The sequence below is a fragment of the Papio anubis genome, chromosome 1 (genome assembly GCF_008728515.1).
Source record: "Papio anubis isolate 15944 chromosome 1, Panubis1.0, whole genome shotgun sequence".
NCBI lineage: Eukaryota > Metazoa > Chordata > Mammalia > Primates > Cercopithecidae > Papio > Papio anubis.
The window spans coordinates 121,477,959-121,493,902 of record NC_044976.1 but is presented as its reverse complement, the minus strand read 5'-3'; the positions used below and the strand labels follow the sequence as shown (position 1 = coordinate 121,493,902).

General features: G+C 53.3%; 1 protein-coding gene across 2 annotated transcripts; it reads left to right on the top strand.

Moving 5' to 3' along the window:
* The first annotated feature begins 5,862 nt into the window (after positions 1-5,862).
* On the top strand, positions 5,863-15,805 carry CERS2 (ceramide synthase 2). 2 transcript variants are annotated; one of them, XM_003892597.4, is made up of 11 exons: positions 5,863-6,073; positions 11,900-12,073; positions 12,479-12,596; positions 12,790-12,908; positions 13,112-13,169; positions 13,273-13,323; positions 13,503-13,595; positions 13,780-13,908; positions 14,119-14,225; positions 14,357-14,510; positions 14,699-15,805. In XM_003892597.4, the coding sequence occupies exons 2-11, from the start codon at positions 11,901-11,903 to the stop codon at positions 14,837-14,839; spliced, it is 1,143 nt and encodes a 380-aa protein (XP_003892646.1). In that variant the 5' UTR covers positions 5,863-6,073; position 11,900; the 3' UTR covers positions 14,840-15,805. The 2 variants fall into 2 exon arrangements, with proteins under 2 accessions (XP_003892646.1, XP_009179035.1); XM_009180771.3 differs by lacking the exon at positions 5,863-6,073 and adding an exon at positions 6,213-6,365.
* The last annotated feature ends 139 nt before the right edge of the window (positions 15,806-15,944 follow it).

Sequence of the window (15,944 nt, the reverse complement as noted above, 5' to 3'; positions counted from 1 at the left end):
TAAATAAATAAATAATGTAATGTGGCCGGGCAATGGTGGCTCACGCCTGTAATCCCAGCACTTTGGGAGGCCGAGGCAGGTGGATCACGAGGTCAGGAGATTGAGACCAGCCTGGCTAACAAAGTGAAACCCCCTCTCTACTAAAAATACAAAAAATTAGCCAGGCATGGTGGCGCGAACTTGTAATCCCAGCTACTCGGGAGGCTGAGGCAGGAGAATCGCTTGAACCTGTGAGGTGGAGTTTGCAGTGAGCTGAGATGGCACCACTGCATTCCAGCCTGGGCGACAGAGCGAGACTCCATCTAAAAAAAAAAAAAGTAATCTGTGTAATTGCATGTGGCAGAGAAAAGTGCCCTTGTAAAGTAGGGGTGTTAGATTAAATAAATAAAAATACAGGACATGCAGCTTAATTAGAATTTCACATAAATGAGGAATCATTTGTCGGTACAAGTATGACCCAAATATTTCATTAAATATACTAACATTTTGGTTTTTTGAGGCAGAGTCTCTCTCTGTTGCCCAGGCTGGAGTGCAGTGGCATGATCTTGGCTCACTACAACGTCTGCCTCTCGGGTTCAAGCAATTCTCCTGCCTCCACCTCCTGAGTAGCTGGGATTATAGGCGCCTGCCATCATGCCTGGCTAATTTTTTGTATTTTTAGTAGAGATAGGGTTTCACCATGTTGGCCAGGTTGGTCTCGAACTCCTGACCTCGTGATCCGCCCACTTTGGCCTCCCCAAGTGCTGGGATTACAGGCGTGAGCCACAGCCTGTAATTATTATTTTTTGTTTATCTGAAATTATAGTTTTAACAGTGTGTCCTGTATTTCACCTGACAACCCCAAAATGGAACTCAGTCTCAGCATGGTGGCTAAAAGCAAAGCTTCTGGAGCCAGACTTCTTAGAGTTGGGATTCTGGTCTTCTGTGTGACCTTGGGCAACTATTCTGTGCTCAGTTTCCTAATCATCAACAAACACATAAGTGTTTATGTTATAGGTTGTTGTGAGAATTAAATAAATACAGTGCATACAAAGTACTTAGAAGAGTTCTGGGCACAGCGCTGTTAAGTAGACATGTCACAATGTTATCTAATATATAACAATATGTATTGTTATATGGTAACTGTTACTGTTATTATTACTTACCTCCCCAAGAATTCCCATCTTGGCTCGCTTCCGAAACTTTTCTTGCCAATCCCCAAAATGGCCACAAGAGGGCGCCAGCAGCCACTGAGCGTCTCGAGTCCCCTAGTGGCCCCTTGAGGTCTCTGGCTCCAGCCTAACATATCAAGGGGCTGTCTTAGCCCACTTGGGAAGTGCAGCCTCCGGAGGATGCCAGGTTCCTGGGTGGACTTGGTATGCAGGTACCATCAGGGGAGGAGCCTCAGGTAGATACCTACTCAGGGGTGCCGCCGAGGCTGACCTCGGACACATGCAGGAGACTGGGTGACCGCAGTTAGGCTGGGTAAACATGGTACTGCAGCTCCGCAGCTGGGGTCCCCCTGGCCATCGGCTTTCTGTACACTTCAGAGTTTCTTCTGGCTACCTGCCCAGCAGACTTTAGAGGGAACTGAAGGAATCGTGAGGCCTCCTGTTTCCTCACGCCAAACCTCTCCAAGGGACTCCTGGCCAGCCTGCCAGGTTGAACTCTGAATATGAAGGCCAACAGAGGCTCAGTCACATGGCAGAAGCGAAGTCCTTGCCTGTGAGGAGTGTGTGTGTGATGCGTTCACAATCACTGCGCTGAAACCTGCTGCAATCTCATTCCTCTCCCTAGGTTTTGTTTTGTTCAACTTCAGGGCCGGACTGCAGTTGTTTACAGATGTACTGATCACCTTCCATCCCCATGTTGTACATTTTAGAATTGCACAGTTGGAGAAAATCTTAGAGAGGATCTTATCTACCACCTTTTCTTTTCTTTTTCTTTTCTTTTCTTTTTTTTTTTTTTGAGGCAGAGTCTCACTCTGTGGCCCAGGCTGGAGTGTAGTGGTGTGATCTCGGCTCATTGCAACCTCCAACTCCCTGGTTCAAGCAATTCTCCTGCCTCAGCCTCCCGAGTAGCTGGGATTACAGGCATGCACCACCATGCCCAGATAATTTTTGTATTTTTAATAGAGATGGGGTTTCACTATGTTGGCCAGGCTGGTCCCAAATTCCTGACCTCAGGTGATCCACCCACCTTGGCCTCCCAAAGCGCTGGGATTATAGGCATGAGCCCCGTACCCAGCCTTTTATTTATTTATTTTTGAGATGGAGTCGTGCTCTGCTACTCAGGCTGGAGGGCAGTGGCATGATCTCGGCTCACTGCAACAAACCTCCCCCTCCTAGGTTCAAGCAATTCTCCTGCCTCAGCCTCCCAAGTAGCTGGGACTACAGACAGGCATGTGCCACCATGCCTAGCTAAATTTTGCATTTTTAGTAGAGATGAGGTTTCACCATGTTGGGCAGGCTGGTCTTGAACTCCTGACTGCAGGTGATCCACCCACCTCGGCCTCCCAAAGTGTTGGGATTACAGGCGTGAGCCACCGGGACTGGTCCCTACATTGCTTTTCTGCAAATACTTTCCATTGCCTGATTTCAGAATACATAGAAACTCCTCTTGGCTATTTTACCTCTTGTTAGGAAATGTTTCCTCCCCGAAACTACTGGCCCCTGAATCTCCATTAGGTACTAGCTAGGGTCTGCTTCTTACTCAAATAGGCTTCAGTGTTTACAGTTCCACCTGACCTGAAAAAACCCACCTTCCACATTTGGGATCCATGTATGCTTGCCTATCCACAAAGCCAGGCCAGATATCTCAACTATGGGCTGAAGGCCTGGAGATGGCCTGTCCTCTCCTTGGGACACCTCAGCAGCCCATACAGAGGAAGTGAGTCACTGCAAGGCAGGCGGCACTTGGGGCACTGTGGGCGTGGCCATGCCAGCCTGCGTGCTGGGGGATGGGTTGGAAGGGTGGTGATCACAGTCTCCGGTCCAGCCAAGGCAAGCGTTGTGTGTGCTCCTCAGGCATGTTGACAGAGCTGGTCGCATCATCCCAGTGCTGGCTGAGGCCCAGTTTCCCCTTCTCCATCCACCTTCTCCTTTGTCTCCTGGGGGAGGAATATACCCTCTTATCTTTATTTCTCAGGCCCTGGTTATCCAACTTCGGCCCCAGAACTTCCCCTCCCCACTGCTATCTTTAAAAAAAAAAAAAAAAAAAGTTAACCAGTCTTGAGTTCTCCTGAGGAAGCATTTAAAAAGTCTGGTGGGGACTACAGGAAAGCTTGGCACTTAGGAAAACCACAAGAGAGGGATTCAGAACTAAAAGAAGGAAGATGAGTAGGACGGAGGTGTGGAGAGTGTTAGAGAGAGACCAGAAGGTGAGCTGCGGCCCAAAGAGCCCTGGAACTGTGCTGGAAAAAAGGTGTGTAGGTAGCAGATAAGGATTCTGGGGAGAGCACTGAAGAAAGGAAGAGGGAACTTTGGAATTAGAAGAATGAAAGGAGGAGAGTTCCAATGGGGTAGAAAGAGACAATTGGGATGCAAGGTGGCTCACGCCTGTAATCCCAGCACTTGGAAAGGCCAAGGAGGGTGGATGGCTTGAGCTCAGGAGTTCACGACTAGCGTGAGTGACATGGTGAAATCTCGTGTCTCTACCAAAAATACAAAAACTAGCCGGGCATGGTGGTGCCACCTGTGGTCCCTGCTACTTGGGAGGCTGAGGTGGAGGACAGCTTGAGCCTGGAAGGTCGAGGCTGCAGTGACAGAGTGAGACCTCATCTCCAAAGGAAAAAAAAAGAAAGAAAGGAAAGAAAGATACAATGGAAGATATGCTAATAAGGGAGGGAGGAGAAAACGTGGCTGGAGGGGTTGCTGGAAACTGGGAAATCAGGCAGGCCTGGGGCTTAGAAAAGCCTGGAGAAGGCCGGGCGCGGTGGCTCACGCCAGTAATCCCAGCACTTTGGGAGGCCGAGGCGGGCAGATTACAAGGTCAGGAGAATGAGACCACGGTGAAACCCCGTCTCTACTAAAAATACAAAAAATTAGCCGGGCGCGGTGGCCGGCGCCTGTAGTCCCAGCTACTCAGGAGGCTGAGGCAGGAGAATGGCGTGAACCCGGAAGGCGGAGCTTGAAGTGAGCCGAGATCGCGCCACTGTTCTCCAACCTGGCGACGGAGCGAGACTCCGTCTCAAAAAAAAAAAAGCCTGGAGAAGCCCTCGGAGCTGGTTAGGGGCCACCACTCCCATCTTTCCCATGGTGTGCCTGGGCTGCGCATCCCCGTGAAAAGAGAGGCAGAACAAGCGGGTCGGACAGCCTCCTTACCCTACAGAAAGGGCCTGAGATGAGGGATGGGCCCTCCAACAGGATTAGTGGGGGTTGCACTCCTTCCTACCAGGACTTGACCAGATAAACGGGAAACAAGCTAGTGTCAGAGGCTCTGATGGCGACAGCGTAAAAAAGGCAACACTTCATCTAGGTTAGAAATTTGACAAAAGTACCTCTCCATGGAGTAAGCTGCAGCTCTCCATGTATAGGAGCCCTCAAATACATCTTAGTCATCATTCGTTCCCGTTAGGAGTTAAGACCAGCTTTCTAGGAAAAACATGTTGCATCTTCCAACAGTAATTACTTCCGAAACAATAATTTTACCACACAACTCTAGGGGAAAACTTTTTTTTTTTTTTTTTAAATTTATAAAGGAGATGGGGGGTCTCACTATATTAATCAGGCTGGTCTTGAACTCCTGACCTCAAGTGATCTGCCTGCTTCGGCCTCCCCAGGTGCTGGGATTACAGGCATGAGCCACTGCGCCAGGCCAAGGGGAGAACACATTTTTTTTTTTTTTTTTCCTGAGACGGAGTCTCGCTCTGTCGCCCAGGCTGGAGTGCAGCAGCGAGATCTCGGCGCACTGCAAACTCCACCTCCAGGGTTCAAGCGATTCTCATGCCTCAGCCTCCCGAGTAACTGGGATTACAAGAGCGTGCCACCGTGCCCAGCTAAGTTTTGTATTTTTAGTAGAGACGGGGTTTCACCATGTTGGCCAGGCTGGTCTCGAACGCCTGACCTCAGAGGATCTGCCCGCCTCAGCCCCCCAAAGTGCTGGGATCACAGGCGTGAGCCACCACGCCCGTCCGGGAAACACTTTTTAACACGAAATCGAATACGGATAAAGGTAGTGTCATTTGAAAACTCAAATACATTTTACAAAACAAAAGTTGGGGTGGCTCTTTGAGACAGGGCCCTCGGGTGTGCGCACATTCGGGTTTGCTCTTCCTTGCCACCGGGGTGGGTCCCGTAGCACCTGGGTGGAAAGTCCGCAGCTTTTACGGCGAGGTAGGCGAGGGTCGCCGGAGGGGTCGCAGGCTCTGACTGGGTCTGGAGGCTCGGCTGCTTGGGTCTGCCCTGGAGACGTTTTCAGCTTCGGCGCGAGGCACTTGGGCAGGACCCCCAGGCTGCGCCCTCCTCCGCCCGCGCCCCGTGGGGCTGGAAGTGGGAATGTGCCCACTCCGGCGGGGACCCGGGGCCGCACAGCAGTTGGGGGTGGGTGGGGGTGGGTAGAAGTGAGGGGGCAGGGACGCCGCCGCTCGGAGCCCGGGACCCCGCGGCATCCAGTGCGTCTGTGTCGGTCCCAGTGGGAGACCTCCCACCCCGAAAACAGACCGAAGCGGCCGGAGGAGCCCGCACCCGCCTCCTCACGTCGGGGGCTTCTCTAGCGCACGGTGACGGGCGTGGGCGTGGCTGCGGGCCCGGGAGCGGAGGGCTGGGGTCCCGGCTCCCGCGCCGGGGCGGAGGGGCAGCCGCAGCGCAACGGCCCGCCCCGCCCTCGCCTCGCGTCCACGCCCAGCCTCCCGGCCCCTGGGCTGCTCGCGGCCTTTCTTTCCCGGCTGGGCTCGGGCTCAGCTCGACTGGGCTCGGCGGGCGGCGGCGGCGGCGGCGGCGGGCGGAGGAGGGAGGGCGAGGGCGGGCGCGGGCCGGCGGGCGGGCGGAAGAGGGAGGAGAGGCGCGGGGAGCCAGGCCTCGGGGCCTCGGAGCAGCCACCCGAGCAGACGGATCACACGGAGCAGCGGCCCCGGCCCCGCCGGATCTGCAGCCGAGTGAGTCGGGGCCCCCGCCCGGCGCCCGATCCCCGCGCGGGGGTGGGAAGGGGCTGCGGAAAAGTTGGGAGCCCCGGAGGCCGCTTTGTCGCAGGGCGGCGGAGGGGCCGGGCTGGGGAGGCCGCGGGGCCGGGGCGGGGGGCGGCGCTGTTGGGGTCGCTGCGGGCGCTCATGGCGGCGGCCGGGGAGGGCGGGCGCAGCGCCTCAAGGGAGCGGCCGGGGCCGGCGGGCCTGGCGCCGCGGAGTCCGCGGTAGCGCCGCCCCGAGCCGGAGGAGCCCTCCTGGGCAACAGGTAGGGCGGGAGGTGGGGACGCGGGGGCTGCGGGCGACGGGGCCGAGCCGCGGGCGCCCCTTTGTTGGAAGTGGAGGAGCCTGGTGACCATTGGCGCGAGAGCCTCCACCCTGGCAGCGGTCCGCGGGGTTGCCCCGGCCTGGACGCGTCCTGTGGCTCGGGTGGGAGGAGAGGGGAGGGCCCTGCCCCGTTTTCTTCCTACCGGCCCACGGTGCCCACCTCGCAGGCGAGGTCAGAGCTTCCATGTGCTTAACGGGAAACAGGAAGGAGCGGCCCAGAGCGCCTGCCCCGGCCCGGCAGGGCTAAGGCGCATACCGTTATGAGGTGTGGATGGCTGGCAAGGGAGCTCCTGGTGGAACTGGCTTTCTGGGCCGTAGCTTGTTAATCACCAGAGGCCCGTGGCAAGTGGGTTGACTGCAGGTGTAGAGCATTCATCTTTAGCCTGCAGTTGGAGTTTCTCCCTCCCTAAGCCTGGCTCCTGGCATCAAAACCTGGTTTCAGTCACCTGAGTTGCCAGGCCCAGGTTCAGGGGGTTCTGAGGATCGTGACGAATGCAGTGCTCCCCTGTTCCTGGAGAACTGAGTCCCAGCAGGCCTCCAGCAGGCAGTCACCCCCATATCTGTGCTGGGGCAGGGGTGGGTGGGGGTTGCTGCCCCATACCGGAGTCGGGGTGACTGCACCTGGGTGTGAGTGGCTGCACATGTAAAGGGGCTCCTAAGGGTAAGGACTTGTCTGCAGCCCTGTCCCTGAGGACCTGGCCCTGAGCATACCATGATCTGCACAGTCTGTGTTCCAGAGAGAGATCCTTTTCTCCCCTGGTCCCCTACTCCCCTCACTGGGGCCTCTGGCCAGATTTTCCCCTGGGAGGAAGGGCCTCCTTTTCCCCCTGTCACTGTCCACAGGCTGGCTGATCCTTCACTGTGTCCTTCAGCACCGCCCCAGCTGTCTCTTAAACCCACCGGCCTCTCCCTGCCCCTGGGGCCATAGTCTCTTGCAGTGTTTGGGTCTGTGGAGGCCTTTGGTGGGACTTTCCAGACAAGCTGTAGGCCAGATGGGGCTGAGGACTGCTGTTCTGACCGCCTTTCACCCACCTCTTCTTACAATCTGGCTTATTTTGAGGCCCATCCTGCAGCCTGGAGGGATAACACACCTCTCCTTGGCTCCATCCATGGCCTGTCAACTTCTAGTTCATGACCTGCTGCTGTTGCCTGAAAAAAGTTTTCAACAAGGAAGAGACTATTCAGGACTTCTTCAGTGGAAGCAGGGAGCCCGTGGGACCTTTGTCACTCCTCCCTTGTCAACAACCCCTTTCTATTTTCCTCAGTTATTCCTCCAAACTGTGAGAGCCAGTCAGACTGACCACATGGAGTCGGGGAGAATTCCTTCCTCTCAGGCCCAAACAGCTGCCCTCTCAGCCCTTTGGATCTACAAACTCCCGTGGGGACCCTCTGCACCTTTCATCCACCTAGAGGGGTCTTGTGGGGATGTCAGTCAGAGTTGGGGCAAAGGTTGGGGCTGGGCAGAGTCCTGCTCAAGTTCCTGTTAATCCAATGCCAGTTAAATCCCTGCTCTTCTGGCCCCTCTCCAGGCTGTGCCTCAGAAAGTGGCATCTGTGCCTCTAAGGCAGGTGTGTGTGAGAGAGCGTAGACAGATACCATGTCTCTTCATGTGTATGGGGGAAGTCTGGGTGGAAAAGTGTTTGTAGATGTGATTTTCTCCACAAGAAGTCAAGTAACTGCCCTGAAGGCCCAGCGGGCCTGGAAAAACATTGTTGTCTCCTTACCCTGTGTAAACTTCACCTTTTCTTGCCCCAGCCTTTTGTTTATGGGGTCTTGCTCGGATCCGCATGCTGGTGCTAAGAGGCCTCCCCAGCACCGCCACAGGGACCCAACTCTTTGGTTCTGTGGGGATGTGTAAGTGAGGCCGGCCGGGCCCCTGCTGCCCTCCCCTCCCCTCATGTTGAGTCAGAGGTCCTGACCCTGCGGAATCTGGGGCCTCCCTGCTGGGGAGATGGGGGTAGTGCCTCTCTGCTAATGGAGGTACAGGACCACCAGGGAGGGCTGTGGTCATGGGAAGCCTGCAACCTCGGTGTAAAAGCCTCCATTAATCTGCATTTCCCAAGTCTTCCACTTTCCCTGCTTGGAGTGGAAGAGGACAGGTGCTATCTCATCTTGGGGATGAGGAAGTTGCACTGCCCAGGTGTCTGCCCTTGACCATGCTCTAGTGCCTACTTTGTCTGCCCCCCTACCCCGGCCCCCCACCCCCACCCCCTGCTTTGCAGGCATGAGACATTCCTGGGCCCCAGGAGTCCAGCAGGGGCTCCACCCTCCCTCTGTGACTCCAGCCTGCCGCCTGACTAGAGAAACATCCCTGCCAGTTTTCACTGACCTGGCTAGGGATTGGATCCAAAGTCTAGGACTGCCGGGGCAACACGGTACCTTTGGCTTTACATTTCCCTGGAGAAGTTGGGCTCCAAGAGACAGCAGTCAGGTGACTGGGTCAGGCTGATTTCTCGCTTCCAATCAGGCTGAGCAAAAAGTGGAAAGAGGGGGTCACGTGCACACATCAAGGTGTTCCACATTGTCCCGTCTCTGTGCAGTTTCTACTCTTGTCCCTTCTCTATTCAATTTTCTACAACTTTTCTCTAGGAAAAAAGTGTGTGTGTGTTTGTGTGGGGAAAGTTCCGCTGTGGATAATTACATTTAATTTTGTTCAGTTCAGAAGGCTTCCATCTGTTTAATTAAATATTTATTCTGGCTGAGGTGGAGGGGGCAGGGGCAGTGCCTGGAATGTGTGTGTGTGATTTGGGGGAGGAGGAGGGGAGAAGGTGGAGCTGAAGCTCCTTTACTGGCAGTGCTGACTTCTGATTTCATCTGAGAGAGCAGTGACCAGGAGTGGGGACAAGGGGGTAAAAGTCCTTGAGCTGGAATACTGATCCATGACAGGCTGAGGGATTTCGCAAGGGCTTCTGTGGTGGGTGGGGGTGGAGCGGGAGCTGTCAGAGCAGCAGCAGGACCAGCCCAGCCCAGCTGTGGTCTCAGGCTCTTTCTTCAGTCAGTGGCACCAACTAGTCTCTAGGTCATGGTGGATAACAATCTCACCACTCTCTTTTCTTCCTGTCTCTGCTTTCACTTTCTGGGCCAGCCTAAATCCCACTGCCTCACTTCCTTCCCAGGAGGGGAACAAGGGGTGGGGAGCCTGGAAAAGACTGTCCTCGTCATCCTGCTGCGGCTTCTTGCTGAGTCCTAGGATTGCCAGGTGTTGTGCTGGACCCAGCATCCCTGGCTCTTCTGGACCATCTTGCCGCTCCTCTCAGCTCCAAGCAGCTGCTCTTCCCTCGTGAGCCACACACAGACCGTTCCTTCCCTCCTCTGGGTATCCAAGTGGTCACTCCCACCATGTTGTTCCTCTTTCAGTTGGGGGAGAAGGTTTACATAGCAGCTCTTTCCTAGACTGAGGGGGTATGGGTGTTCCCCTGCAGACTAGGATTTTATTTTCTGGATGAGCATTTATACGAAATAGCTCTGACCAGGCACAGTGGCTCATGCCTGTAATCCTAGCACTTTGAGAGGCCAAGGCCGGCAGGTTGCTTGAGCCCAGGAGTTCAAGACCAGCCTGGGCAACATGGCAAAACCGTTTCTACCAAAAAAAAAAAATTCAAAAATTAGCCAGATGTGGTGCTTGCTACTCGGTAGTGCGTGCTACTTACAGCCCCAGCCACTCGGGAGACTGAAGCGGGAGGGGAGGATGGCTTGAACCTGGGAGGTGGAGGTTGCAGTGAGCCATTATTGTACCACTGCACTCCAGCTTGGGTGACAGAGGAAGACCCTGTCTCAAAAGAAAATAAAAGAGGCCGGGCGCGGTGGCTCACGCCTGTAATCCCAGCACTTTGGGAGGCGGTAGGCAGGCGGATCACAAAGTCAGGAGTCGAGACCACAGAGGTGAAACCCGTCTCTATAAGCCAAAAAATTAGCGGTAGCAGTGGTGAAGCCCTGTAATTCAGCTACTCTCGGAGGCTGAGGCAGGAGAATGCGGCGTGAACCCGGAGTGAACTGGTGGCTTGCAGGATAGCCACGCTCAACCTGGGCCTGCCTTGGGACTCATTCTCAAAAAAAAAAAAAAAAGAATAGCTCTTAATTCCACCAGATGTATTGGTCTGCTGTCTTGGTTCCCTGCCCTATAATCCCTGACTCTTTGCAGCCCTACCTTCACTTTTCTTTCTGAAGAGTTATACATAGGGTCCTTCTGCCTTATGTGTAGGGACTAGATGGCTTAGCATGGAGTGTCAACTTTGTGTGCAGTTCTATGTCCAGTGATTGTGGAGCTCAGCATCATTTGGGGACATAATTTTGCTTTATCCTGGCTTTATTTATTTATTTATTTTTAAAGACATAGTCTCTGTTACCCACGCTGGAGTGCAGTGGCGAGATCACGGCTCACTGCAACCTTCACCTCCCAGGCTCAAGTGATCCTCCCACCTCAGCCTCCCAAGTAGCTGGGATTACAGGCATGTGCCACCACACTCAGCTAATTTTTGTACTTCTTGTAGAGATGGGGTTGCACCGTGTTGCCCAGGCTGGTCTCAAACTCCTGAGCTCAAGTGATCAGACTGCCTCGGCCTCCCAAAGTGCTGGGATTACAGGCATGAGCCACTGCCTAGCCTACCCTGTCTCTTCAGTTTTTCTTTAGGGACCTGCTACTCAGATGGGTTGTAGGTTGTAGGGAAGAGGAAGAAGGATTTGCCTCAGCCCTGCAGTGTTTTGGGGCACCCCCTGGAAGCTTTCAGCTAAGTTGGCTTGGAGGCTTGAGGAAATGGCCAGAGCATGGGGGGATAAGGGAGGGACTTTACTCAGATTGTTGGCTATAGTTTCTAGGGCCAGGTCCTGCCTGTCTTCCAGGTTGAGATAGAAAAATGACAAGACCCCCAAGGTTCTCCCCCCCTCCCGAAATCAGAGGTTGTAAGGACCCCAAGTTTCTTAATTCCAGGGAATCACATCTGCAGGTTGCTGTAGACGATAAATGTTTTTTGTTGGGTTTTTTTTTTTTTTTTTTTGAGATGGAGTCTTGCTCTATCACCCAGGCTGGAGTGCAATGGCATGATTTCGGCTCACTGCAACCTCCACCTCCTGGGTTCAAGCGATTCTCCTGCCTCACCCATTCGAGTAGCTGGGACTATAGGCGCCCGCCACCATACCCAGCTAATTTTTTGTATTTTTAGTAGAGATGAGGTTTCGCCATGTTGGCCAGGCTGGTCTGGATCTCCTGACCTCGTAATCTGCCAGTCTCGGCCTCCCAAAGTGCTGGGACCACAGGTGTGAGCCACCACACCCAGCCTGACAGTAAATGTTAAAACTGGAAAGCCACCATATTACAGATGAGGAAACTGATTTGCCCAAGGCTGCATAGCCAGGATAGGAATCTAGAGTTCGACTCTGCCCCCTTCTCCTTTTGATACACCCTGAAAACTTTCATTCATCTATCTCTTCCCCCATAGCTACTTCCTCCTGATGCCCTCCCCTTTGCCTCTCACTCAGGATGCTCCAGACTTTGTATGATTACTTCTGGTGGGAACGCCTGTGGCTGCCTGTGAACTTGACCTGGGCCGATCTAGAAGACCGAGATGGACGTGTCTACGCCAAAGCCTCAGATCTCTATATCACACTGCCTCTGGCCTTGCTCTTCCTCATCGTTCGATACTTCTTTGAGCTGTAAGCATGCCAGCGTACCCTCATGCCTTCCCCAGTTGCCAGTTGTAGTTTCTTGGACTTCAAGTTTGTTCCTTGCTATTTAATTAGCCCTAGACCCTGATGTTCTGGCTACTCAGGTTCCTGCCCACTGTGCACCCCCTCCCCTGAAGGCACCATTGTCTTCCTGAAGGCTCAGCACCCCCAGGCCCTTTCCATCAATGGTTATTTGTTCTCACCCTCCACCCGCCACCCGCCTGGCCACTAGTGAACACACAGGCAGCTTTGTCAGCTGTGGGCAGCCCTGGAGGCTAGAGAAAAGGGGGTTGCCAGGAAGCTGGGGAAACTGAGGCCAGGGTAAAGTTGCCTTAGCTTGCAGCCCTTTCCCTTCCCAGCAAGCTAGATACCTTACTTATATCCCTTCCCCAGGTACGTGGCTACACCACTGGCTGCTCTCTTGAACATAAAGGAGAAAACCCGACTGCGGGCACCTCCCAATGCCACCTTGGAACATTTCTACCTGACCAGTGGCAAGCAGCCCAAGCAGGTATGAGCCGCATGCTGCCCTGACTCTGGGAATCACTGGGTTTGGTGGGGAGGGGAGAGGGTTTGAATGTTCGCCCCAGCAGGTGAAGAGATGGGGAAGCAGTGGTGCTGACTGAGCTTGTTACTGGGAGAGGCTGGGGGTGCTGCTGAGTTCCGAAGGTAAACATAACAATGGGCTTCTTCACTATGCCCAGGTGGAGGTAGAGCTTTTGTCCCGGCAGAGCGGGCTCTCTGGCCGCCAGGTAGAGCGTTGGTTCCGCCGCCGCCGCAACCAGGACCGGCCCAGTCTCCTCAAGAAGTTCCGAGAAGCCAGGTGGGGAGGCTGGGGCAGGAAAAGCTGGGTGGCAAGCAAGATCCTGATGTGTCTTGCTGGGAGGGATAGGTGGTGGCTATATGCAGGGAGATGTGAGGAGGTGAATTCAGTTATTAATGGTATTGAGGATATCTGCAGGTATTTGGGGGCTGCTGGGGGACTGTGCTGTCCTCTGACCTAGCCATTTCCGCTTCCTTTGCCAGCTGGAGATTCACGTTTTACCTGATTGCCTTCATTGCCGGCATGGCCGTCATTGTGGATGTGAGTGGGGATTACTGGGAGGTGGGAGTAGGTTCTCTGGCAAGGTCAGGTGAGGCCATGGAATTTGGGTTCCTCCTCTTTTAACCTCTCACCATCTCTGCAGAAACCCTGGTTCTATGACATGAAGAAAGTTTGGGAGGGATATCCCATACAGGTATGAGTCTTGCTTCCTCATATGTGGGTGGACTAAGACACACCCCAGTGAAGAGACAGTTTGTGGAATCCATAGCAGAGGGATTAGAGTGATGGGATGAAGAACCTCAGGGACTAGAGGGTTTGTGGAGTGGGGACACCCTTGGGGCTGGTTGCTCTTACCTCTCTCTCCTCTCCCAGAGCACTATCCCTTCCCAGTATTGGTACTACATGATTGAACTTTCCTTCTACTGGTCCCTGCTCTTCAGCATTGCCTCTGATGTCAAGCGAAAGGTGGGTGAAGGGGTTGTGCAATTAAGCCTAAGAGCCAAAATGAGGCCCTGGGATGAACACCCTCTCCTTTGACTTCTGGGTACTCTGAATGGAGCTGTTCGTATAGGGGGAACTAAAGGCAAGGGGGAAGGCATAGTGAGAGCTGGGGAAGAAAAAGTCCCTGGGGCCTGCATCATCTCTGCAGGATTTCAAGGAACAGATCATCCACCATGTGGCCACCATCATCCTCATCAGCTTTTCCTGGTTTGCCAATTACATCCGAGCTGGGACTCTTATCATGGCTCTGCATGACTCTTCCGATTACCTGCTGGAGGTTAGGCTTCCTCAAACCTACAGACCCTGGTGCAGGTTCTTCTGTCCCTTTATTTTCTTTGGGAGGGAGGTGCGGGGTGGGAATTTGGAGGGTGACATTCCTGGGACCAAGGAGGAGGGCACAGAGTCAGTGCTCCTAACTGGAGTGTACATATGAATGTACTTGAGGGAGTCAGGAGCCCATGATGATGGATGGGGGCTCTCTATGCAGTCAGCCAAGATGTTTAACTACGCGGGATGGAAGAACACCTGCAACAACATCTTCATCATCTTCGCCATTGTTTTCATCATCACCCGACTGGTCATCCTGCCCTTCTGGTGAGTAGGCAGCCAGGCTACACTCCTGTTCTGAAGAAATCAGAAGCCTTGCCTTTCTCCTGCTCCTGTATCTCCCTGGTGTCTTACCTGCTCTTGTCCTTGTTTACAATTCTCTCTCCTTGAATCCTCAGGATCCTGCATTGCACCCTAGTGTACCCACTGGAGCTCTATCCTGCCTTCTTTGGCTATTACTTCTTCAATTCCATGATGGGAGTTCTACAGCTGCTGCATATCTTCTGGGCCTACCTCATTTTGCGCATGGCCCACAAGTTCATAACTGGAAAGGTAAAGGCTCTGTCCCCATTGTGTAGGCCTTACTACTCTCTACGACTTCCTGAACTCCCATCTTGCCAGCAATCCTCTAAAAAACTAGTGTGGGGCCTTGGGTATAACAGGAGCAAGCCCTCAGAGAGAAGCAGTCTTTAGGGGTTTGAGGATCTCATGTAATAACTGTTCTTGTCCCTTTTCCACAGGTGGTAGAAGATGAACGCAGTGACCGGGAAGAAACAGAGAGCTCAGAGGGGGAGGAGGCTGCAGCTGGGGGAGGAGCAAAGAGCCGGCCCCTAGCCAATGGCCACCCCATCCTCAATAACCACCATCGTAAGAATGACTGAACCATTATTCCAGTTGCCTCCCAGATTAATGCATAAAGCCAAGGAACTACCCCCCTCCCCGCGCTATAGGGTCACTTTAAGCTCTGGGGAAAAAGGAGAAAGTGAGAGGAGAATTCTCTGCATCCTCCCTCCTTGCTTTTCACCCAGTTGCCTTTAAACCAAATTCTAACCAGCTTATCCCCAGGTAGGGGGACATTGGTTATATTCTGTTAGAGGGGGATGGTTGTATTTTCCTCCCTATCCTCCAAGTTATCCTTTCTACTGCTTTTGAGGCCCTCCCTCAGCTCTCTGTGGGTAGGGGTTACAACTCACATTCCTTATTCTGAGAATTTGGCCCTAGCTGTTTGCCTTTGACTCCCTGACCTCCAGAGTCAGGGTTGTGCCTTATTGTCCCATCTGTGGGCCTCATTCTGCCAAAGCTGGACCAGGGCTCACCTTTCTAAGCTCCCTAAAACTTGGGCCAGAAACCAAAGCTGAGCTGACTTTTAACTTTTTCCCTCTATGACACAAATGAATTGAGGGTAGGAGGGTGCACATAACCCTTACCCTACTTCTGCCAAAAAGTGGGGGCTGTACTGGGGACTGCTCGGATGATCTTTCTTTGTGCTACTTCTTTCAGCTGTCCCTGTAGCCACAGGTCTAAGATCTGACTGCCTCCTCCTTTCTCTGGCCTCTTCCCCTTCCCTCTTCAGCTAGGCTAGCTGGTTTGGAGTAGAATGGCAACTAATTCTAATTTTTATTTATTAAATATTTGGGGTTTTGGTTTTAAAGCCAGAATTACGGCTAGCACCTAGCATTTCAGCAGAGGGACCATTTTAGACCAAAATGTACTGTTAATGGGTTTTTTTTTTTTTTTAATTAAAAGATTAAATAAAAAATATTAAATAAAACATGGCAACAAGTGTCAGACTATTAGGAATTGAGAAGGGAGATCAACTAAATAAACGAAGAGAGTCTTTCTTATGCCTTCCTTGCAGTTATGTAACATTTTCTTTTTTAAATTTCACATGCATGTAATTCCAGCACTTTGGGGGGCCAAGGAGGGTGGACCACTAGAGGTCAGGCGTTTGAGACCAGCCTGGCCAACATGGCGAAACCCCATCTC

Coding starts and splice junctions, on each gene's coding strand:
- CERS2 (XM_003892597.4), top strand. CDS start 11,901: ATGCTCCAGACTTTGTATGATTACTTCTGGTGGGAACGCCTGTGGCTG. Junction 13,170..13,272: donor GCATGGCCGTCATTGTGGAT/GTGAGTGGGGAT, acceptor CCATCTCTGCAG/AAACCCTGGTTCTATGACAT. Junction 13,909..14,118: donor CTTCCGATTACCTGCTGGAG/GTTAGGCTTCCT, acceptor CTCTCTATGCAG/TCAGCCAAGATGTTTAACTA.